The sequence below is a fragment of the Macrosteles quadrilineatus genome, unplaced genomic scaffold (genome assembly GCF_028750875.1).
Source record: "Macrosteles quadrilineatus isolate MER2022 unplaced genomic scaffold, UCM_ALF_1.0 Scaffold_9__3_contigs__length_116548681, whole genome shotgun sequence".
NCBI classification, from domain to species: domain Eukaryota; kingdom Metazoa; phylum Arthropoda; class Insecta; order Hemiptera; family Cicadellidae; genus Macrosteles; species Macrosteles quadrilineatus.
Window position 1 is genome coordinate 55,236,477 of NW_026542602.1, and position 25,867 is coordinate 55,262,343.

Below are 25,867 nucleotides of genomic sequence, written 5' to 3' on the forward strand. Positions count from 1 at the left end.
ATAATTATCAGCTCCAGTATTGCAGACAGGAACGAGTGTGAAAATGTCAGACTATGCTGGATAGTGTGTCTGGGTATGGGGATTTATCTAAGACTGGTCACGACTCCAGTAGTGGAACTGCGGAATAGGACCTGGCCGCGGGAAACAGGAAACGGAATTCTGGGAATGCGGGTATACAGGTGGTGAAATCAACACATCGACTAGATAGATTAAACATACTCCTTAAGGTATGACTACAGAAGAGCTATATGTGCAAAAAATTGAAAATTCTGATAAATCATTCACTATTTAGATAGTAGTAAGAAAATTTAAAGAGAGTTGGTTTTGATTTATGTTATACAGTATATTTACTTGAAGGTAAGAATTTAAATTATCATTTGCACTCAGTATAGGGTAAGAGAAACCAAAGATTTTATTTATATTTTACTTATGGTACGGTAAATCAATATAAAACATCAGTCCCTACAAAACTTAAATTAAAAACAAATTATTGTAATATTTCAAGAAACTCAGAATCAAATTATCGTTGTGTCTGGATAGATTAACCCTGTACAGTGTACACCTTGTATCTTTAGTGTAAAAACAGTATGTTTACTTTTGTTGATGTTATTTTTAATAAATAATTTGAATCATTTCATAGGTTTAACTCTGCCTATGGCAGCAAACATATACCGTAATTGATTGTGAATACTGGAACCAAGTTAACTTTATTCTTGTAGTTAATGATAGTAAACATGGCTTCCCTAATTGAAATTTTAGAAATTGTCTTCGTGATGAAAAGGCATATAAGGTTATGTTAAGATAAGCTTAGTTCATCTATTATGTATAGGGGGAGAAAGAAAATACAACAAATGAATTAAACATAAACGTAAAGAATTGCAAAACATAATTTAAATTTAAAAAATCTTTAACATGAAAATAATTTAGACAATAATTGTCAGCCTATTGAAGCGAGGGGATTCGTCTTTAATGATGAAAATCCTATAAAGAGGATTGCTGAAAAGTCGCGCTCTTATAAAGAGGTTCTTGTCAGTTATAAAGCAGGGAAACGGGAAATAAGATTACAGATATCAACTTAAAAAGTTCACTTTAGACAATTTGACACAACCCTCTCCCCTCCTAGCCTACTTCTTGACACTAGGGTGTCACAGGGAGAAATGGCTTGCGAATTGTTTGTGTTGTAAATATTGAAAAATATTATTTTGGAAATTTGGTAAACTTTTTTGGCTATGAATTACCCTACTTGAGTCAGTTGTAAAAAAATAGTACAAGGTTTAACATGTAACAGTTTCTTTGGAACAGTTATATGAACAGTATTGAACAGTTTCTCTCCATTCAAACTCGATTGTTTTGAATAAAACAAAATTTTCTCGACATAATGTGTGTAAGGGGAGAAATAAAATCAACTAATTCAGCTTCTTCTAGTATTAAATGATTTGTATTTAATGTTATGGGACTAGTTTCAATTGTAAAGCCCAAACGATTTATAGAAGAGAAAAAAACATGGAAACGTCTAATAAAGTGTATGCAGTGTTTTCAAATTTATATTTAACTTTAAAAAGTTACCATTAGCTGATACAATTTTTTGACTGCATTGCGTGCACTATTAAACTTTACTAGTTAATTAATAAAGAAATAATCAATTTGCAAAAGTTTAAAAACCTGTATCATTTGATATATTTTTAAGTCTTCAAAAATGATTAATTTGATGCGTCACTATAACCAGAAATATTTTATATGTATACAATTTTTGAATTGTGTTTGTACAACAAACTATCACCGGATACGTTTTTAACATTTTCTACTGCTCTGAAAATTTTACTGAAGATCGAGTTGTTCTACTACCTTTTCATGCAATGTAATAACATTTTGTTTTTACCCTACATGAACTTGTTTGGCAAAATTAGTGCACTCGCTTGCAGGAAAGACACTTATAAGGATCATTCAATTTATTAATGAAAATTCAATTTCAATGCTTGAATCATTAGTTTGTATCACACTTTTATCTTAACTGGTTACTTTCGGATTTGCGTTTTTAAACACAAGAACTTAATTATACCTTTGTTTCAATACCTAACCCCTTATGTAAAAAAAATATTTTAATTCAAAACATCACTATCGTAATTCCAAATCATATGAAGTATGAAAGTATTATTCACAATTAAAATTCTTTGTGTAGCCCCTGAACTGTTAATTAGACTATTATTTAAGAGTGGTAAAATCCACAGGGGTATGTACCCTAAATAATAGTGTATTCACAAGACCTGAATTATACCATTCTTAACAATACTTCAAACCCCTTGTCAAAAAACTTTTAAACTCAAAGCACCAGTAGTTGCACATCAGGGTAGCCGAGAAGAGATGGAGGTACGAAACAAGAAGTGTGAATCTTGAACGCGCTGCAACTTTTCATTCGACCTTATACGCAAGTCCTCTCTCCGAATCAATAAAGGACTCCGGTCCAGGCCTCAGTCATTCAAAAACAAAACACTTATGTCCGGTGGTCATTCGATCCGGTGTCTTTTGATGCTCCGTCCCTTGTCATTTTTGGCCGCTTATGCCCCGCCGCCCCAAATCATTTCCATTTTTGGTTATGAGGGTAGCATTGTTCGGTGCAAACAACTCGGAAATGCCCCCGAGAGGGATTAGCAATGACAATAGAATGGAAATCGATAGAGTACGCAACCGTCGGTGTCTTTGGCGGTTTATGATTTTCAAAGATGGTTCTGTTGGAAACATTAGAAGGTCTTCTTCTTCTTCCCCACGAAGCTTAACGGAAGGTTCTTTGGAGTATGAGTGGTACATGGATGGAAAAATAGAACGCATGTAGTTCGAAACTGTGATTTGCCAAAGTATTTGTTTTTATTCCATAGATATACGTTAGGACATGCTAAAGTTAATGGAAGTTTTTATCTAGGGAGTTGATGGTAGAATAGTAACTTTTATAACATTTTACTAGAGAAGAATAATACTTTTAACATGATAAATCATCATTGAAATGCTTCTTGTAGGGGAAACAGTATAACCACTGCACTATTTCGTTTTAGAACCTATAAGTAACTGTTTGCCATGAAATTGTTATATGTGTATTAAGATTCAGTCTTAATAAAAAATGACAAATGAAAATCATTAAGGCGCAATAACTTTTGAAATCTAATATTTTCAGCATTGAGGGTTGCATTTTTTGGAGTTAAAGGGACTACACTATTTTAATCAACATCTTTTGAACAGTTTTTATAAAAATCGATTATTTCCCTTATGCTATGAGTTTATTTTAGAAAATCACCGGTAAAATAAAAATTTTAAAAAATGAAAAAAAAAACACCTGGAGACACCCACAGACAAAATTTAATCAACATCATGCCACAGGTGTAGTCTGTAGCTCGGTACACATCTACACAAACATAAAGTCACACAGGTATCAATTCAGGGGAACAAAAACGTATATTACCACCCAAAACTCAAACTCGAAAATTTGACGAATACAATTATTTATTCATATAATATGTATAAAAATCATGCGATAAAGCAAAAATTTAATAATCCCCTAAAATAATAACAGATACGTATGCATAACAAATCAAGCATATCCGACAAACACACAGCACACCCACTTAAGATTCTCAACGGTAGATACAGGCTAATACAAATTAAGATAGATATCAAATGTTCGTGGCAACAGACGATTGTGAAGGTTGTATGTTTCGGCTGTCAGCAAAGGAAGTGTCTTACAAGATATCGCACGCGTGTTGGAACACGTTCACGTCACGTGACACGCGACACGACACGCTTGACACGCGACACGACACAACACGTGACAAGACACGATGTAGTATCAGTGTACTCACATGGGGGGCATATAGTATATATTTATTACATTGAGGATATATAAGCATCAAATTTGAAAACTTTCTCCCACTGTATATGGAGAAATAATGTTGTAAAAATTTCGAGTTGGAGTCGGGCGTCGATGTATATTTCCTATTCATCGAGGGATTCGAGTGGTCCCAACCAACCCCCGAACCCAAATTATTCTGCATACTTTCAATGAAAAGCAAAACGCGTCAACACGATGTACGTTCCTACTATTTCCTCGGGCTACTAATTGCGCCAACTGACCTGAGTCAGGTAGTCGGGTATTCCTAAATTGCGCCAACTACTCCAGGGAGCCACCCCATACGTTCATTGACTGCACCAAGTTGTGGCCCTCTTTGACTGTATAATTGAGTAGGTTAGGTTAGGTTAGCCTGGTTTAAGTTAGAATAGTTTAGGCTAGGGTAGATGTTAGGTTAGGATAGGTTAGGTTAGGATGATACGTAAACAAGGACATTCCTTCTGCCGGCAAGGCGCAAATAAGGAACATTTTTGGGACTCTTTCTCTTTGGTGCAATAAATGCAGGGCTATTTCCTCTGCTTAAAATTTTGCTCAAACGTCACTTCCCATACTCCTTAAGCAACGAATATACACAAATACGTCAAGTTTTACACAAACAACACACTTGTTTACCCACGAGAAACAACCGTGTCAGTTCGAAATTATTGAAAAACGCCCCGTTTTGAACGACGTGACGCGACTCTCACGCCATTACCCACCCCCAGCAAGACTTTTTTAACCGACACATTTATAATTCTTGTTAAGAGGGTTGTAACTCACCCTAGACGTTTCACTTGACAGTTTTTCGCGGGGATTTGCAGTCTAATGACTTAATTCCCTCCGTTCCCTTTAAGTAATCGTCCAGGCAAGTGTTGACATCAGTCATCGTAGAGTGAACTTGTCAGCTCAAGTGTTGGGGTGGTTTTTTTATCGCCGTGTTTACGTAAATTGGAGCGTATTGAGGTAGATAAAAATGTATAAGGGATTTAAAATTTAGATTGTTATGCCAGCAGTTACATAGTTTTAAATAGAACTTGCCTATACAAGTTGTATGTTTTGTAGAGGGTGAACCAGCTAAAGTTAGTGTGACCATACCTACACTTTTATCATGTGAAGGGCAGTTAACTTTTATGGGGCACTTCCCTCATTTTTTAAGATTTTTTGGGATTGCTCCGTATTTTAAAAGTATTACCTTACGACTGAACTGAATGATCAGCTGTACAAATTTAAATTCTCATTCAATCAATGTAAATGAAGTTGTTCACAGACATCGAATTTCTGAAAGTGAACTCTAGATATAAATAAAGCTCTATGAGGACAAAGCCTTTGAAGAAACTATCTTTGTAGTTACAATTCGTCACTCCGAAAAAAATCGGTTAAGTAGGGCTACTGAAAAAGGGATGTAACCGAGAAACCCTTATTGTAATAAGTAAACTGTGTAGATGGATTAATAGTAATCTTAAAGTAGTTTTCTATAGTTGACATTTAATCGTCTACGTTTGCAAAACCGAATTTACACAAACAACCATCAAACAATTAAATTCCTTCAAACAGTAGTGTTACTTTTGTAACAAAAGAGAAGAGTCTGAGACGGAGCAAGGAGCACACATGCAAATCACTCTGTATAAACCGACCATTAGGGTTCCTACTTGATGGGATTGACTCTTTGCCATGCAAACCACCCCATATATCTAACGTCTACAGTATACTGTCTACCACCACACCCGCAGACTAAAGTCTTAGTGTATACTTGTTTGATATATTTTGTCTTTTCTCCGATCCAGAGAAGGTTCTCGTGGCTTGAGATACGTCTTTTATGATTTCTAGATAGGATCTACAGCGGCGGGCTCAAACCACTGGGTCATGGTATCACATACAAAAATTAATGATTAACCGGTTTTGAACCAAGGATTTTAGGACATAATACTCACGTTTTCATATTCTATGTTTTTTTTCATAAGGAACTTTGAATAATTCTGCACTAGTTTTCTCCATGAATAATTAAGTTTTTGTAAATATTCCTCATTAGATTCTCATTACAAGTTATTTGCATGCCTAAGTAAATATACCATCTAATAATACTTTTCTTAACAATGTATGAACAAGTAATAGAGCCTGCTGTCTTAGATACGTGGAGTTGAAGATCCACAATCCATATTTTTCCCCACCTAAAAATATTTAAGGCACCTTACAATTAGGCCTTATTTTTTATTAAACTAGGCGTTGGTGTATGGCAACGTCGCACCGGCCTATAAGTTATTGCCTTTGCCTTGGTAATAATAGTAATAACAAAGGTGTAAACATTGCGCAGAAGCTCCATTGTGAATTAGCGCAACAGCTGTTTAGGCCTGGACTGCGACGTTGCCACTTTTGTCTCGCCATGGTCTTGTATAGAAATCATGACTACCCATGATCATGTTTTAATGTTTCTGTTCGATTATATTATGTTAAAATGTATCGCAAGAATCGATTCATTCTTTTACCGAATTCTCAAATAAACTATGAGTTAGAGGGTTTTATTTAGCCTATAAATGATACATTTAATTCAAACTATTCCATAATGATGTTACATTCATCTAGTGAACATATTTAACTTGTCGTCCAACCCATAAATAGTTCATTTGTGTGGCTTAACCTCGCTGTACAATATGAAAAACCGAGTGCTAACGATCACACAACCTTTTACAACTCAAATTGAACCTTTCTTCTAATGGATCAACCCGGCCTCAATTGTTATTGCGGCTGTAAACACAATAATTGTATCTGCTTACGACGTCCAGCCTTCTACGGAACACTTGGATTCAAACAGCTTCGAATCTCAGACACATTTCCAAGATGTAACAGGTTTTAAGTAATTTTGTTGGAAAGCTTTCAACACTAACGAGATTCAACTGTTTGAGTAGTTTTGGATTTATGTTTCTTTGTCTACTTATTGCAAATTGTGAGGATTAGCAGGTTTTGTGTTGGTAAAACAGTTCGTTGAACTTTATGTGTGTTGTTACTTGTGATTGAATTTTGGTGTTACCACTAAGCTACACAGGAAACATTCAGTACACCTTTACTTCTCTGTGGTGTTATAATTAGCAAACTAATGGATTTTGAATTGCTTGTATATTTTTAAACAAACTGGAGGGGAATTAAAAGTATGAAATGTTAGGAAGCAAGGTACACAAGTGTGTAGAAACAGCAGAATAGTATTTTTTTAGGGGTGGGGGAATTTTGAAATATTTTTTACAAACATATTGTCATCCTTCAACTCACAAAAGGTAAGCAAACTGCCATGTGTTCAACCTTCTTGTATGAACAGAAAACTATTCATTTTAGCAGGACTACCCAGTCACTTTTGATTACGATATTGTGGTAAACCTGTGTCCATCCAACGAGGCCAAAACGTCAGCCCAAGTAAACTGAAACACGACACGGATTCACAATTACCACGATGTCAATTGTCAATTATCAAGTGTCAATTGTTTGAATTCCGAACAAATGTTCTCCAACGATTTTCCTCCTCGATCCATTTATTCGTGCAGCTGTGGGACGAAGGTGCGATACAAATCCAAGATTCCAACATCCATGTCTGTCTGGAGCTGAAGGTGCCATAAAAGCGGGCGCCTCCCACTCATAAATAAGCGGTCGCAAAACAACAATTAGCAGCGCGGCAAGTTATGAAGATTACGGGTTGTGGGTAATGGCCGAGGGAGGATGTCAAGCGCTGGGACTTGGGAGGAGTTGCTGTCCGTCTGGACCGATCCTGTGGGAGGAGATGATGTCCCTCATCAACCGGCCACTTTCAACTTCCAGAAGAGCATTCCAGAGTGCATAGTGTTCTAAGGAGCTGATGGGAATAGAAATCAAGGTGTGTCAAAAGGTGTTCCAAGGATAGCTCTGAGTCAATTCTTTTTGGCTGTTTTTTCCTTAGGACGCTAGACACGAGCCAGGGATTGTTTTTCACATTACTTAAGGCTAGACCTAGAAGTTCCATTAGTTATTTGGTGGGATTCGAACCCTGGACCTTAGGGACCGAAGCTCTGACCACTAGAACAAACAGCTCGCTTCGCAGTAGGCCTACTGACTTGACCATTAGAGACTAGAAAGGTCAATATGGGAATAAAATGTTTTTTTGACAGGAGTTAAAACTTCCAAGCTGATCAACAACTTCTAGATGTGTAAACACTAAAAGAACGATAAGAGAGGTCCCTTCTCTCTTGGTAGAATGTGGTACTCCACGAGGTCTCGGTTTCAAATTCCACCAATCACCAATGGTTTCTTCATAGTGTATCAATCAAATCACGAATTATGAAGACACGATTCGACCACCTAGATAATCAAAATCAACATCGTCTTTCCTACCACCTTGTCGAACAATTTCAGTGATACCGATAAACAAACCATAAAACATTACTCACTTAGTCAAGTCATCGCCATTTTACAGTGTGACCAACACAAGCAGTAGGACGATTAAAGCCGGAGGATTGATGTGTTGAGATGAGTGTTTGTTTTGTCGACTGATGATAGCAGCCGGACAAAGAAACGCTATCAAGTAACGCTAATTGTCATCATTGCCTCTCACAATCAAACTTGTCATTAGCGTAGACGTTTGACCTTTGGACACCTGGAAATAGTATAAAGTACAAAGTTTTTAGGTGATAAAGTAAAAAAAAGTATTTAGGGGATAAAGTAAAAAGTACAAAGTATTTAGGGGATAAAGTAAAATGTACAAAGTATTTAGGGGATAAAGTAAAATGTACAAAGTATTTAGAGGATAAAGTATAAAGTACAAAGTATTTAGGGGATAAAGTAAAAAGTACAAAGTATTTAGGGGATAAAGTATAAAGTACAAAGTATTTAGGGGAAAAAGTAAAAAGTACAGAGTATTTAGGGGATAAAGTAAAAAGTATAAAGTATTAAGGGGATAAAGTAAAAATGTGCAAAGTATTTAGGGGATACAGTAAAAAGTACAAAGTATTTAGGGGATAAAGTAAAAAGTACAAAGTATTTAGGGGATAATGTATAAAGTACAGAGTAGGCTGTATAGGGAAGCAGATAGTAAAGATGAAGACAACTTACAAATTACTCAGTACTGTTCAAAATATTCTAGAAACAATTAGTGGAATCACTTTCATGGCTATGTTTAAGCTAGGAGAAAATGCATTGAAAATCATCTAAAGCATTAATTAATTTGTCTTCCTGGTGGCTAGACTTTATTTTAATTTATAGCGTGTTTTCTTTAGTTTCATAGTTTGGACCATAAAGGCATAAAAAAGTTGCTCAAAAAATTTTTACTGCAAAAAATGTTTCAATTTCTTGTGTCTCTAGTAACAGTTTCTTGTTACATTCTTGTTGTTGTTCAGTTTCATCGTGAAGGGGTGAATAAGAATCCCCAATTCAATTTTTATTTCATTCGTAATCCTGATAGACCAATACAAATACCCTTGATATTATTTTATGGTAGAAATTAATGTTTGTTTTTCCATTGAAACTGCAAAAATTTGTGTATCAATAAAAACTTTGGTGTTTACAATAAGAAAAGGAAATAGTTGTTATTGTTTCAGAATGAATATCAAACAAAGAAATGTTTTCTCATACTATATAGGATGATAATACATAGATTATTGGTTACTATCAAAAACTATACAGATGGAGAATTGAATAACTATTTTAATAGTGTGGGCAAGTGTAGTACAGTAATGGTAATTGCCTTAAACCATTTGATTTAGGCCAATTATAGAATTAGGCCTATAGAATAGCACTTCGTGTGTTCTTTTATTTATGAGTATTAATTATTTAAGAAACTATAGGCTCAAAATCTGATTCATTTTCGAATACAAAAACGTCTGAGGATGAGATAGCAATAACTAATGAAGATGTAAGCTCTTATTTAATTTTGCGTGTAACTTTTTAGATCAAATAATTAAAATGAATTAAGAGAAAAGGTGTGTGGAAAGTACAAAATACCCATTTAATAATGTAACTATGGGACATTGAAAAACAAAAAAACAAATCTTATATACTAAAAGACTTTTGCAAAACTAAAAACAGCTAGCCTGCCCGAATTACACGCAGTTGGTACCAAATGAAAGATATTTACCTGTAGATGTGCATAATCCCTTTATAAATTAAAATAGGCTCAAAAATAAGTAAAAAAAGAAATTTTAAATTTTAAAGAATTACCATGGACCTTATGGGCTGCCATGTTGGTGACGAAATAACAACAAAATATAAACGGAAAATCAAACAAATTAAAGGAATTCCATCACATGTTTTATTCACAGCGTGGGTTGAAAATAGAGAAGTTTGCACAATACATTATTTTGGTCGAGATTTTGGACCACGGGGTGAGCTCTCGTTCATCTGGTTTTGAACCGTCTTTTGGTACACTCACCACAACTAAACGGTAGCGATGCCAAACAATAATTCACAAGACAAAATGCACAACTACCTTTTATATGAGTAAATAGGAAACTGAAATATAAACAAACAATATTTTAACATGTGTTAGCAAGTGAAATAAAATCAATAAATCAGCTGTCACTATATAAACAATTTGGTTGCCTTTAATTTTTTTTATCCTTGCTACTGAATTCGTTATGTTATATCTCTCTTAACCCAGATTGACAAACTTAGTCATCAAATACTCCATCACTAACCACGTTATGAAAAATGAACACACAAGGACAAAAGTTTCCATATATCCTGATAAAGTTGGGGGACAGAATAAGACATATTTGTGCCCCAGGGACCTTGATGATCTATGGTGGCTATCCATAACTTGATATCACCCCTCTTCTGACCTTACTGGACTGTTATCAATTATATATAATCTGATATCTCTGATTATACCATCTAGTGGTCAATAAATACTTTAATTTTGCTAAATAAATTAACATTAGGTCAACCAGTTTGAAAAGAGTATGTGTGATTGTTTATGAAATGTTTTGATTTTTTTAGATGCTTATCATGTTTTATTGTTGTGATAACTATCCAAAATACGATTATTTGGTATTTTCCCTATAGGGGGTAACAATAAATTTCGATTTTGCACATAAAAATATAAATTCAGTAACTTTCTAATAAATGGTAGGTAAAGATCTAATTGTATTGTTTAAAAAAATACACATTGAAATATGGACGCCAAACACTTAAAAAATAAAATTAATGAAATGCTCATCAACTATGTTTAGTTCAAAGTAATATCAAAACGTGATATAAAACTCTAAACCCTAAAATGGGGACACAGTACTGCTTGTTGCTTAGAAATTTAACAATATTTTTGAAAAAATTTTAAATGTGTAATAAGGTCAATAAGTAGGTGGGTGGGGGAAAAAACTTAAATAATTGACTTTATAGACTTTTACTAGAGTAATATTACTAAAATGCTTTAAGTCAAATAATTCTTAAATTGTTACCAAAAGAATCAGTATTCTTACAAATTTATTTTACCATCAATTAACTTTATTTAAAATACTATTTGAATTTATTATTGACAATTCAGTACATCAATTTAGGCCTACTGTATGAACCGCTAAGATCCCCGCTCTGTCTCTATATCTGGCTCAGTTATGGATCACCCCATATGTCATTCAACCCCAACGTAGTTAATTCTCGTCCCATGGGGTTTGACCCTTCATAATTTTCACCCATAACATCTTTCTTATTACTTCATTTGATCGATGTAGAAAGACATTTTGAGGTTTAGCCAACAAAGTTGATAGTACATTATTGTTAATGTCTAACTTACATATCTGCCTTGTCTGCCTTATTTGTTTATCATATATGGTTTGGGTAATTTTACATATATAACAGGGACATTTGCAGCTGCAGTTTCATTCTGCTACTTTACCAACATCAATAATTATACTGATGTAATCAATTATAATCCGGTTTATAACCAACCTTTGTAATCTTCATCCATAACGTTAAATCTTCTTGTTTCATCTATCCGACGCAGAAATTATGATTTCAGTTGGTAAAACCCTTTTTGTATCATATTTTTTTATGGTTAACTCATGTGCATGTGTACTTTTACTAAATAGTTTTACCCAATATGCCTGTCTTATTATTCATTTGGGTTATATACGTTGGTATTTGAACGATTCAAAGTGTGAGCAACATTAAAACACTTCATATTTTGAGCCTCTCACTCGCTTAAGAACAGTATGCTACATATTGGCCCAACTATATTGTCTAAGAGAAAACCCCCTAGGTTTTTTTCACTATAATTTTTGCTGATAACAACTTTTAACAAAAAAATCGTGTTTTTGTTTTTGTGTGAGATGTTTACAAACACTACTCACATTCTCCTAACAATAAATTTACAAAATCCTAAACGTTATTTGGTTTCAGAGACCGTTGATCACATATTTTTGGTTGTTTCAAATGCCTGTCAACTGAATTAAAATGAATGAACTGGAAAGATTAGTCTCTGGGAGTCACAATGTTATTCCAGAGCTATATTTCAATCTGAAATGATTAAGAGGTCATAAAAACTTAATTACCAAAAAGTCTTCTTGGCGACATCACAAAGACTATAAACTTAAGAGCTCTGTAAAGTGGAGACAACTCCGATGCATTAAATTTAATGACTTTTGAGAGTTCCAAGAATTTTTCTGGATTCCTAGAATCGTTTTGCTTAAAAAGGTCAAGGTAGTAGTCCTGGATTTGTCTATCTACGAATTTCCCTATAGGGAAGGAGATATTCCGGAAGGTTTCTTAATGAGAGGTTAGGGTAGGTTAAGCTAAAAACACATTTTATTCACATTTATAAATAAATATACATGCAAGTTCAATAGCTCCTGAACAGCAAGGCTTAAATTTAATTTCGGTATAAACCAACAGTTATTTTGTTTGGATGAGATTGTAAATCAACCCGATTCAACTATGAAAATTGAGGCTTAGAGGGAACACCCTAAAAGATTGTTTAGGGTAAATTTTGTTTACGTTCTATAATTCAATAATTTGTTATATGGTACATATCAACTAAATTTACTCATTGCCCATTGGTTACTGAGATACTTAAAAGTACTTAACTTAATTCGTTGTTTTTATGTTGTGTTATTATTAGAGTATTTTTGTAAGTAGATTTCACGTTAACTAGAGGTCGTCCAGTGGTCGAAAAAACCAAAAATATGTAATGTAAAGACTCTCCACCCCAAACTGTAAATAAAACATGTGATTGGAGTTTCTTCCATTTGTTTTAATTTTCTGTTTGTATTTCGTTGATATTTCATCACCAGCATGGCAACCCATGAGGCCCATGTTAATTTAAAAAAATGTAAATTCATTTTTTGTGCTTATATTTTAGCCTATTTTATTTTTAACAGGATTCTGCACACCTACAGGAAAATATTTTTCTAGCAGTATGCGTAGATTTTCCATACGATGCACACGAGCTGAGAAAAATGTTTTAAAGAAAAATGCCTGCCTATTAATATGTAGATAGATATACATTTCTTTAGAATATTGGAAACGTTTTTTTATTGCAGATTTTTTATAGTGATCAACAGTAAAACAATCATCCAAAAACTCCAAATTAAAAAGACCTGTATTCTTGAGGTTGTTTCGGTGGCCGTGTTGTGGCCGTTGGTTTGTTTTATATTTTACATTACGATTAATGTAATTTTGCTCTCTCCTAATAACCCTAATAACAAACCTAACCACACTTTTAATCAATCACATCAACGTAAATATAGTGTTTTAAAGGTTGTTAACTTCTAGTATATATCTGTTTAAAACATTTATGTTTGATCGGAAAACTGATTCAAATATTAAAGAACTCTGTTTGAGGAATTTTTTCAATTAATCTGTCAGACATTTTGCTTATTTAAAAAGCAAAGTAGACAAATTTGTAACAAATTAAAATATTGTTTATACAATGCAGAGTTTCAAACCTACAAGTTCAATATAAAACATTATAATTCTTCATAAGTTCTTTCCATAAATTATAGTAGCTCAAAGTAAGGAACAATATTGTTAAAAAACTTTCTGTTACCAAATGCACGTAAGAATGATAAAATATACTAAATTCTATAACTTGTAAAAACCCAAAAATATTCCTACCTTGCTACACTTTATTACTGTTATTGACATCCTTACTACCAAAGAATTTAGAATTGATCAGGAATTCAAAAGGTAAACACAGTTTTAACCATGATCATTTTTATTTATTGGTGGGATCGCCACCTACACTGACTATAATACATACAGTACGCTTATATATAACAAAAGTACACGATTCTTTATACATATCGAGGTACGCACGACAACGGGTCGTTTTTGATTACAATTACACATTGGAGATCATAGAAACAAAATACATCATTCACTCTCTCACTCTTTCTTTTTTTACAATGCATGAAATAGGTTATTAAGTTACAATAAGTTTTTGTATAGACTAGTAATACATTTTTAGAGTCGTCAATTTATAAAGTAAAATTGGTAAAAATAGTTTTATATCAAGCTACGCGAAAGTCATAAGAGCTGTAAACAATAATTTACATTTATGATAAAACAATGAAGATTTCAAGCAAGTGTTGCCAACATCATAAAAATTAACTTGTACCAAATTCAACAAACATTTATTGTACATAGATTTATGTTTAATACCTTATATACAATATCAAATTTGAAATAGTTTTTACCAAAAATGTATAAAGTAATATTTTAGATCAAAACACAATATGTAGGCATATGGTAATCTAATATATATTTTTTATGTTTAAGAAACTTTTCCTTCAATAAATTATCAAATTTACAAAAAAACATTTTTTAAGTATTCGAATGTCCATTTCAAATGGACCAAAAAAACAAACAAACAAAAAAAGTCGAGTAAAATTTTACAAGAAAGCTGAAGTTAAAGCCCTGAATGAACAGTAAAGTTAAACAGCCAACGTATAATTAATTAGCTTTTTTTCATACAGTTGGCGGTAGTTAAATAATATCATATACACATAGAAAGTCAACATTTACAGCAATATTTACTAATTAACTTGTTCAGATAAAAATCACAATCATACAATAGTTACAGATGAAAACCGTTTGTCCATGAGAAGACAGCCGAAACAGGTCCAAAGCTATACAAACTACACTCAGCGGCCTTCTCATGGAGTTGAGGAGAATCTCCATTACGCATATCTTATCGAAGTAAAAACATACAACTAATAGTAAACGGTAAATATACACAGTTTAATCACAGTAGAACCGATGTAAGGAAGGAGTGTGCGATTCACTGAGTAATCGGCTACACCGGGTACTCATTCGATTAATCGAATTCATATCGAATACTCAGTGAATCGCACTGGGTGTCACGGTGGTTTAAGTACAATCCAACTACACTATTCGTATACAAACACATATGCTACATCGTCCAAAACACTCACTACGCAATGGACTCAAGTCTGCCGCTCGAATTATTGCACCAACGATAAAAAAGGGAACTCGTCAGTTTTATACACGCGAGTATTTTACAATTATTACAAAATTTGGTGACAATACGATCACTGAGAAGCGACTATCTAATAACGATTTTGATTATGATACGTAGACTAACAATAAATACACGAAGGAACTGAGGCGAACAGGACGGGATGGTCGATAGACTCTATCGTATATTTGAAACGGTTAAAACTTAAGTTTACAGAATATTTATATTTTTTTACTTTTGTTATTGCAGTTCTATATAAATTTAGAAAATGCTTATCATACACTGGGTATTAAAAAAAATTACGGCAGCAATCTAATTTTATGAATATAAATGGATATAATTTGCTAATTAATTGATTAACCGATTGCATTTCTATGAGGCGTACTGATTAAATAGAACATTGTTTAACACCATTCACAGAACTATCGGTCTTCATCGACCACCCCGTCACTATAGCGAAGGATTGGCACTACCACCAGAGGGGTGGGGGGTGATGTAGAGGGGGAGGTCACGACGAGGCAGCCTGATGGTCCGTCTCTGAGTGGGAATCCCTCTTCCTCCTGGAAGTGAACATCCTGGAACACCCGGAGTGGGAACACCGGAACATCTCCGACGCGTGAAGTTGCTCGTAGTGCTCATAGAGAGCGGTGGCGTCGGACAGGGGTTGGTGGCAGAAGCGGCAGGGGAGGAGGCCGTCTCTGTCCGGCGGAGGAAGCTCGTCGTCGTTGTGTGATGTCGGAGAAGACGCCGGGGAGGCTGGTGACGCTGACCCGGAGGAGTGGCCGTTGACATTGTGAAGAGGTTGTGAGAGGTGGGAGAAGTTGTTCATCCCGGGAAACCCGGGGAGACCTCCTAGGGGAGGTAGGAACATAGGAGGATGCGGAGGAAGTCGATCCCCATTCATCATTCCTGGAGGAGGAAGATGTGGTGGGAGAGGCATCGACTGCGGATCTCCATAGAAACGAGAGAGGAATTCGTTGTGAAGCGCTGTATTAGCGGCGATTGAAGAGAACGGTGAGTTTTCTAGGAACAAAGACCCTTTATCGGTTAAAGATGTGGATAGTAGTTTTCTGTGAAGGTTGAGATTCGCACTGTGTCTATCTCTACTTCTTTTCGAAGGGAAAGCTGCGTTGCATCCTTCCACGGTGCATTTGTGCATCAGTTTTAAATGGACGTTCTGGTAGTGCGTCTTCACTCCGAAATGGTTCTGGAACATTTTACCGCAAGCTGTGCACATACGCGGGTTGTCCTTGTCTATGGGAACGTCCATGGTACTGATGAAAGTTCCGTCTTGGAAGTGGCCGTAGACTCCGTCTCCGTTGTCTTCTGAAGCGCAGTCCCCAGAACTTCCGGAGGACGAGTGTGATCTTGCTGGACTTGGAGGGTCCTGATTCATCATGTAATTCAAAGGGAACGAATCGTGTTGTCTAGTTGTGTTTATTTCACCAAAGTTTCCCTGTGAGAGGTTTTCAAGCTGACGTAGAGCATTTGAAGAATCGAGTTGATCTTCTGGTTTTCTTAAATTTGGGGATTTAGAAAGCTCGTCCGATTTATCGTGCTTTAAATCTTGAATAGGGATGTTGTTATTTTCGTTGCCATTCAGTTCATTATCACCTCTTATGTTGTCTGGACTATTTCTTCGACTGCGGTCGTTGTTTTCAGAATTTTTTAATAAATCGTTTTTTGAAGGCTCTTCTTCTACCTCTTTTTCTGCATTGTGGCCTTCAGATTGAGCAGGACTCTTCCTTTCAGTAAATGTTATTGGTTTATCTTCTGTAGGTTCCTTTTCTGATAAGTCTTGTGGCTGATCACTACTTTCGACGTTTTTTTCATCACCGCCTTGCTGCAACCTGTTCATGTCTTCCTTTTTTCCTGCCTGAAAAACATCGTTTGAATATTCCTCGTCAGTCATACCATCTTCATCAGCGATCCTAGACGCCACAGCACATTTAGTAGGATTTTGGTTCTTTCTTTTTCTTACAGCTTTTGCATACGTTGCAGTATTTTCACCTGGGGTTTCTGTGTTTTCCTCTTTGACACTTTGTGAATCGACAACACTTAAAGAATCTTCGTTGCTGTCCATGTTGCTAACGTCTTCGTCCATGTCCATGTCTGACTCAGATAGCTTGAACCTTTTTGATTTTTCTTCATAATGTTTGTCTCCATTTTGCGTTTCAGAGTCTCCGTCGTCATCATCGTCCCCGTTTCCCACTACCACAATGCCTTCTTCATCGTCATCGTCCATCATGTAGTCGTCCATATGGTCAGAAGAGGAGTTCTCGTACCTTCTCTGTTCCTCTTGCCTGTGAAGACTCAGGTCTAAACTTTGTTTCAAGTCAAGAACAGCTTGCTGATGCCTCATGTCCGGAGTCGGGGGAAGCAGGGGAAATGTTCCGAAGGTAAGGGGGTTTAAAGCTCCTGGTGGAATGGGAGGTATTAGGATAGGATGCGATTGAGCGCTTCTACCGTCGTGAGGAGAGATCTTCCTTCTCAAATGCGGTGAATGCAGTTTCGGATTGGGGTTCGCACTATGCCTATTCCTTGACCTTCTGGAACTGAACATCATGTTGCACCCCTCCACAGTACATTTGTGCATTTCTCGTAGATGTACAGCTGAAAAGTGGATTTTCAGGGCACCTTTGTCACAGAAGGTTTTCAGACATACATTGCACTGCACTCTCTTCTTCCCTGTGGCAGGGTTTATTAGTTGAGTTCCCAAATTCAAAGGTAAAGGCGTAGAGCCCCACTGTCGCTTCATGGGTGTGGCGGTCTTTCTCATATGCTGAGGTCTGTGTGGCCTGGGCATCCTGGGGGCAGCGTCTCGGCTTAAGTTAAGAGCGGAGTGAGAGTTTTCTTCATCGTCGTCATCATCGTCCGACCCGAACTCACTGCTTCCCGGGCGATCGATGGATGGAGACCGATGGGGCTGGTATATAGACATGGCAGTGCTCGTGGCCGGGATAGGGGGTGGAGGAGGGGGAGGACAAACAGGGTTAGGACTCGTCACACAAAGATTCATCAACCCAGGAGGACTAGGCTCTGAATTCTCCGATGCTCTTCTTCTTTCCGGACTGTTCTTCACGGGCATGGACGACGCACCTGAAGCGATCTTCCGGAAATCAAAGGGCTGCATACTCTGGAGTCTATTGAGCGGGGACACACTGAGAGGACTGCTGCTGATACTGCTGGGGGGAGATGACGTCACAGGCCCATTACTAGTGGTCGCCGGTGTACAAGTCAACCCGGTAGGTGGAAGCTTCAGAAAGTTCATTGGCTTCTGTGGCGAAACCGGTGGCGGTGGTGGTCTAGCACCTATCTGGTGACCCATCGGATGATTCTGTCCAGGAGGAGACAACCCTCTCCTAGGAGGCTGCTGGAGTTGCTGGATAGGTTTGATGGATATCCTAGAGTTCCTGTCGTCCTCCTTCGTTGGGAAAGGTCTTCCTGCTGCTCGCTCTATGAACTTCTTGATGTCTGACTCTATCCTGGGCAGTCCAGAGCTGTGGAGTAGTAGCTGCTGGGTGATCGCCCTTGTCTCGCCGAACCTGAGGAACTGTTGCAGAACTAGAGGTTCCTCCTCAGGACTGCAGATGTTCCAGCGGTCTAGGACAGCGCCGTGAGGCTCCTGCAACAACACAACACCGAGGTCAGACGAGAAGCAAAACCAAAACCAAAACAATCAATATTAAATCAATAAATCCATGGTCTTACACTATAACGTGATAATTAATAAAAATCCAACAAGGGTCCGACCTGTGCATGAAAGCAAGGTCTAATCCAATATTTGTTATACATAAATTAATAAAAAATCATTTTAATAAAAAAATACCAGTTGATGAGTACGAAATTAATCTGAAACACCTAAGATACTTTTGCATAACAATTGGTATTGTACTAAAACATGCTTGGCTGTAAAGAGGCAAACAGTCCAAGATATAGATAAATAGGATATTGATATAGATGGGAACTGGGAGACATTTTGCACTTTATGGTAATGAGTTATTTTCCCACTAATATTGTTACATATTGTTTTAATAACTTAAATCTATATTTGTAATACGCTAGGCATTGTTTTAACCATTTTAATTTAATATTAATAGGTAATTAATTCATTCTTTTATAAGAGCTTCACATTGTAAGAAATCATGCGATATTACATTGTACAATATGATATCCTTATGTGACAGAATTAAAAAATACAAAATAAAAACAATAATTTCAGAATTGAAAGATGATTTCTGACTCAACCAGGTGATTGTGGGAACTAAATCAGTTTTTTTTTTAATCAATAATTTAATTTCCTTTTCTTTAGTTTAACTTGTCATTTGATGGTATAGTTACTACCGTAAATATAGAGTTGAACTGTAAATTATTTTATTACACACATGACTAAACATATGAGTAACTGTTTCTTTGACGAATTGAATATGTTTAGAAAAGTTCGTAAATAATCAAAAGCATAAATTTAATAATTATAAATATATACATGATGTGTTTACATTTTGCTTATACTTGTACCGTTGGCTGTAATTGTACCTTTTACAATAAACGTGTAATACGAGTAATTGGGAATAGTAGAGAGATATAAAGTCAATGATAGTAGGCAAGTCACATTTTTTTACGATTTGGTTATCAGTACGGTAATAAAACTTAGTCTATGATATTGTAAACAAATAATGTAGGTTAAAAAGGAATGAAGACTAATAAGACTACTATTAGGTTAATAGATCCATTCTTAAGTACCGTTGTTGTATTTACACATAGAAAATCGCTGTGTAGGCGCTATAGGCTTACCCAGTGTACATATATAATGAAGAGTCTTAAAAATTGCTATTTAAAAGTTAAAAATGTTAAATTGATGTCAAGGAAAATTTTGAAATCAAAGATTTTATTTATCAGTGATATAAAATTGAGTTTTCCAAGTTTTATTTCTTAAACAACAACTCTTACAAATTAATAACAACAATAAATTATATTATTTTCCCCAACAGTAAAAAGTAGTTACGACCACGTTATCTTCATGAAGTTATCTTTCCCAGACCTTTAGCCCTACGACTTGAATGAGGAATATCCAACTCGTATGGATTTCATAAAACCGATTTTAACCAAAACTATACTGTTATATAATTTGTTGAAATATTTTGTATCGTGTGCTATAAAAACAAAAGAGAACTCGAAGAAATTTCACCCTACAATACAAAAACATAAACAAAGCTCAATTTAATTTATCTCCGATTTTCGTCATCGATATACGCGATTCAATTATTTGATATCATATGAACGATAAATACCTGTATCACGAACGTGACAAAATTAATTATCAACAAAACAATCTTAAGTTAATTTCAATATTATGTTTGTTAACAAAATAAAATGAAACAAATACCTTTTAAATTTAGAAGTATTAGCAAAGTAACAGTCAATGATATATTTAGGTTTTTAATACACGGCTATGCATAGTACGTTACGATTATATGGTAATTATAGTTATTTTTTTGGAGAGAAACTGTATTAAACGTGTTGACTCAGAACCTACTGAAGATAGTAGAAAAAGTGAGTATCGTGTATTGTTTAATATTGGACTCAATTATATCAATGTATAAATACATCTATGTACAGTAAGTAGTTCATATACGATGTATCGTATAAATGTGTATTGGTGCTGAATTTAAATCTACCAAGCTAGGAGTTTTAAACGTTATTATTCTATACCCACGTAAAACTACATGTTTTCACCCAATTTTTGATTAATACTGAATGAATTTAACTAATTAAGATTTAAGTAGACTAGATTTATCATTATTTTAGGTGAAAAAAGTGTTTAAAAGCATATTCTAATTCATATTCGACAGCGTTTTAGAGCTTACGTCTTATTTTTATTCATAGGCAAATTTACTAACATTTAATTACTTTTAGATTAAATAGGTGCATACTGCTACTTTTTATCTAGTATTGTCTCTGAAGAATAAAGTATATACTGTAACTTAATGCGTAGTCGTTATCAACCAACGCACTTCGGGCAACACGAAACAATCACAAAGCTTGCTTCAGATTTTTGAGAAAAAAAAAAACACGACAAATCCCTTGCACTAAATGTTTATCAGTAAAACCAATTCGCTGAAACGACGCAATGCAAAACCTCAATAATGAAAACAGTATTTGCAGACTAAAATAATTGTTTGCTTAAAACTATCGAATCTAAATGAAAAGGATTCCTTATTTTATGAACTTTTAAATTATATTCGACCATTACACCTTAGCTCATCAATAAATTCTCAAAAACATCTAAACAAGAAGTAATTAAAACAATAGCTGTAGGCAATAATTGCAGTGTATATTTTAGTAGCTTTTAATTATGAAAGGAATATTGTTTAACCTCTTTATGAAAAAAAATGTAATTGAGTATGTTACGTTTGATTACAAATAATATTAACGATTGTTAAAATATCAAGAGCACAACATATTGTATTGCGTGGAGTGAAATATATAAATTAGTAAAGCCACGACAAAGAGTTTTACAGTATAGACATTAACAATTCAATATCCACACCAAGTAAATGATGATACTATATTTATATAAAAATCTACTGCTGAGATGTAGTATGTAAATAATCTATCCAAATAACCTTCCGCAAAAAAGAAAACAAATATTTACTCGCACTGTACTAACTAACCTAAAAGTGATAATTAACTAGAAAACAACAAAAATCTCACAATTGTTTTCAAAAACCATTACACAACAATTAAAATAAACAATAATATCAACAATGGCAGTATGGTAAACACAACATAACCATTGTTGCACTAAACGTAACCATTGTTGCCAACATACCCGATAGAGAAACAGCGGCAGTGGTTCCATGACGACATCCGAACGCGTACTGAACCTCTGCCGGCCGCCATCTTGCCACTAGACCACGTGACCATTCCGAGGGGGTTGGACCGGGAATTTATTTTTTTGTCCGCCAGATTCCTAAACTAATGGTTTAAACGCTCACGATTCCTAGATTACAGTATTTGACAAAACGGCGATCTACGCTACCGATGTAATTGCCGTACAAACGCACACCAGACGATCTTCCGTCCCTAGATTACCGGGCCGGACCCATTAATCCGTTTAAAATGTGATTTTACCCGGCGACCCTTTTTTAATGAATTCACAGCGTTGCTAAGTGTGCATTTTGTGTCATTAGTTTTTCCCGTCTGGGCTGTAATTGACAATTTATACCTGTTTGTTTAATTGCGGTCGGCCCCGGGGCTTTGGTTTCCAACCTTGGGTTTCAATTTAATTTTCGACGATTAGGAGTCTGTTTGGGATTATAGTGTTTTTGAACGCTTTTGTCTTGTTGAGTGCGTTTTACAGGTTTGACTGACAATACAATGTTGAATTGCTGAATGCAATAAGATTTTGTGTGAAATGGAGATTAGGAAAAAATAGCAAGTTGTGCACGAAAAAAATATAAAGGGTCAATATGGCAATACTTCTAAGACACATAACAAATCAACACTAGAAAATCACCTAGAAGGTGGTACATATTTTCGACCTTTTTTACTTAGATTTTTTTTTTTTAATAATAGTTTTTGAAGTTTTAAAGTAGCCGACACTTTACTCATCGCAGGCTCGCCGGTAACAGCGGTGTCTATAAATAAAGATTATAAAGAGGCTGAGCGCCCCGCCTGGGGGGTACTTTAGCTGATAACAATGTTATCTCTGCCACTGTCATTCCCGCCAAATACCGCCGGATGACAAAGTGGCGGGAGAATCCTCTCGTATGTGATAAATGTGTGGTTTAAACCATCTTAGCCTTGGAAGATTATTTTTCGGTCAATTGTCCAGTGTTGTAAGTCATGCCTTGTTGCAAACCAAAATATCTTGTTCGACATTTTTTTATATTTTCTGTAATGTTAAATTAATTGTCTTTGAAAACTATCTAAAATAGGTAAAACGGGGTTTATAGTATTGTATCTAGAATATGCTAGTCAGAATAATATTAATTTGTAAAAGTGTAAGGTATAAATTTCAACATAGTATTGAGATTGTACGTGAGCTTAGTAATGGATTTGGCCAACACCTAGTCCAATCAACAACTCATTCATTGGCCTACAATTATAATTTTCTTTGCATTACCCATTACTAACTTAAATATTTATATGTATACCTTACGTACGGTCTATTTTTTAGCACTTTTCATCAATATCGTCCGGCAAACCCGATTTGATGGTTTAATGTATGTGACACACAAAAACCACTGTTGCCTTCATTTACTATATTCCTGACAAACTCATTGTTCAAGCCGAACTATACAGGCTGTTTAAAAAAAGTGAGGACATATTTTACCTGGTGGTTCCTTGTGTCTAAATAAAGAGAAAATCAAGAATAAAATAATTTCCAAAATCGCTTCGTTAACCAGATATACGCCCTTTTATATTTCTTAAAACATTTTTATCTTTGAGTTTTTTCAACCAATCTTTTTGAAACTTGGTATGTATATTAAGGTAAAAGAGACCCTTGTTATAAAAAAATCATCTTTACTCGACTAAAAATTTCAAAATGGCGGCCAATAAAATTTTTAAAACTTAAACTACAAACAAAACAGCTAAAAACATGTTGGTTTAAACAATTTAAATGGCTTCCATTTTGAAATTTTCACTCGAGTCAAGATGAGTTTTTTTTCTTACAAGGTACTCTTCTACCTTAACATACATATCAAGTTTCATAAAGATCGGTTGAAAAAAACTCAAAGATAAAAATGTTTATGTAAAAAATACAAAATGACAGATACATTTGGATAACGAAGTGATTTTGAAAAAAAAAATTTATTATTGATTTTATCTTTATTTTGACCCAAGGAATCACTAAATAAAACATGTCCCCTTTTATGAATACCCTGAATATTGGAGTCACAAAGTGTAATTAGAAATATGGAGAAACAAGAACTAAATCTTCATAGCTCTTGTATACTTTTATAGAAGACACACCTACTCAGCTATTTACACACTTCGTTTCTACCTTTGACGTTTTTGCCCTGAGGTCCGCGAGAAGATAGAACGAAGGTGGAGTCACTGAAGGAGTTAGTTAGAGTCTAAGTCCACCAAGTTTGGTCTGATTGGACTAGTTGGAGCGAACCTAAGCCCGAGGCTATGTGGGAGAGAGAGGGTGTGTGATGGGTAGGGAACTAGACAATACGTGAATGTGCTACAGGAATTGTGGCCTTTTAGACTACATAGTTGTTGGTTCATATGAAAGTTTTTGTTTTCTTTAGAGAAACAACTATTTTAACCGTCTTTCCCTATACATAAATGGAGAAAGTATCGTTATCTTCCAAGTTTTATAGTTTTGGGTGGAAATATACTTTTGGACCCACCTGAACCCAGAAAAAAGAATCTATGGCACAAACGTTTTTTTATTTATTCAAATTTTCAATTTTTAATTACGATTTTCCTCTAAACCCCATACAACAAGGGAAAATAAGATTTTCTCTTACGTTTTTGTTTTCAATGTTGTACGTAATGGTTGTTTTGATTAAACAAAATGGTACAACGGTACAACCCCCAATGCTTTGAAAATTACGGTTAAAAGTTATTGAAACGTTGAGTGATTTACTTATAAAATATCTCAATTACTCCCACCGTTTACCCGTTAAAAGGGGTTTTGACAAACTTGGATAAATTATGTGTCGGTTTGCTGTTACTGTTTATTTGTGATTGTCATGCTTTATTCCATTGATTATACTCTCATATTTTCATCATTAAAATTGGTAAGTGTTTTGTTGTTTCCTATTTGTTTCTTGTTAAATAACCTTTTTGGAGCTATTTCAACAAAATATTGTTTGTATTTATACTTTGCATGGGTATTTTTGCTTTCATTTCATCTTCGTGTATTTCACTTAAATTTACTATTGGTTGTTTGATTGTAGTTGGGTTATTATTGGTCTAAAAGCACAAAAGACACGTGTAATTATAGATGTGTAAACGTGGTGTATTTACTTTAATCATAAAGTCTGCATAGGTGTCGAATAGAGTTTCAACGTTTACTTACAACTTTAGACAAAGTTAAGTAACTTTCACACTTACTGTCATGTTATGCCACATTATTGGCTACCTATTGTACTGTACAGCTTTTAAAGTAAGAAAATTTTGCTACAACCTCATTAATATGTAAATTTTCTAGTTTTAGTGTAGGTATATTACATATTTCGATTATAGCCTGGAAAAATATTACCAAGGAATAAGAATGATTTAGATTTTAAACTTGTTATATTGTTTAAATTGTAATCAAGTCCCCTAAATCCTTGTTATTGTTCAAAGCCTTCATAAATACATCATTCAGATTATTTTATTTCTCGTCATCTACTTGTACAAAAAACCTTAACCTCTCACCTCTAGCCGATCGTCAAAAATAAGGGGTTTTAAGTCCCACCTTCACATCCTAGAACGGACTCTAGCTCAGGATCGTTTTTCATTTTTAGTGACTTAGTTGAAATCCATTAGTGATTGTCAGGATTTGAACCGGATACCTCCAGGACCAAAGTCCCGCGCTCTACCACCTAAAACAATATTCTATTGTTTTCGCC

The 25,867-nt window shown here is 35.0% G+C and overlaps 1 protein-coding gene across 3 annotated transcripts in view; it reads right to left on the reverse strand.

Annotated features, from left to right (window-relative positions):
- Positions 1-15,706: 15,706 nt before the first annotated feature.
- LOC129004343 (zinc finger protein basonuclin-2-like) overlaps positions 15,707-25,867 on the reverse strand; it is a 174,188-nt gene continuing 164,027 nt past the window's right edge. For all 3 annotated transcript variants that reach the window (XM_054432905.1, XM_054432904.1, XM_054432903.1), the window contains one exon: positions 15,707-18,918. In XM_054432905.1, coding sequence (XP_054288880.1) covers positions 15,802-18,918 — 3,117 coding nt within the window. In that variant the 3' untranslated portion in view covers positions 15,707-15,801. The remainder of the gene's footprint in view (positions 18,919-25,867) is intronic.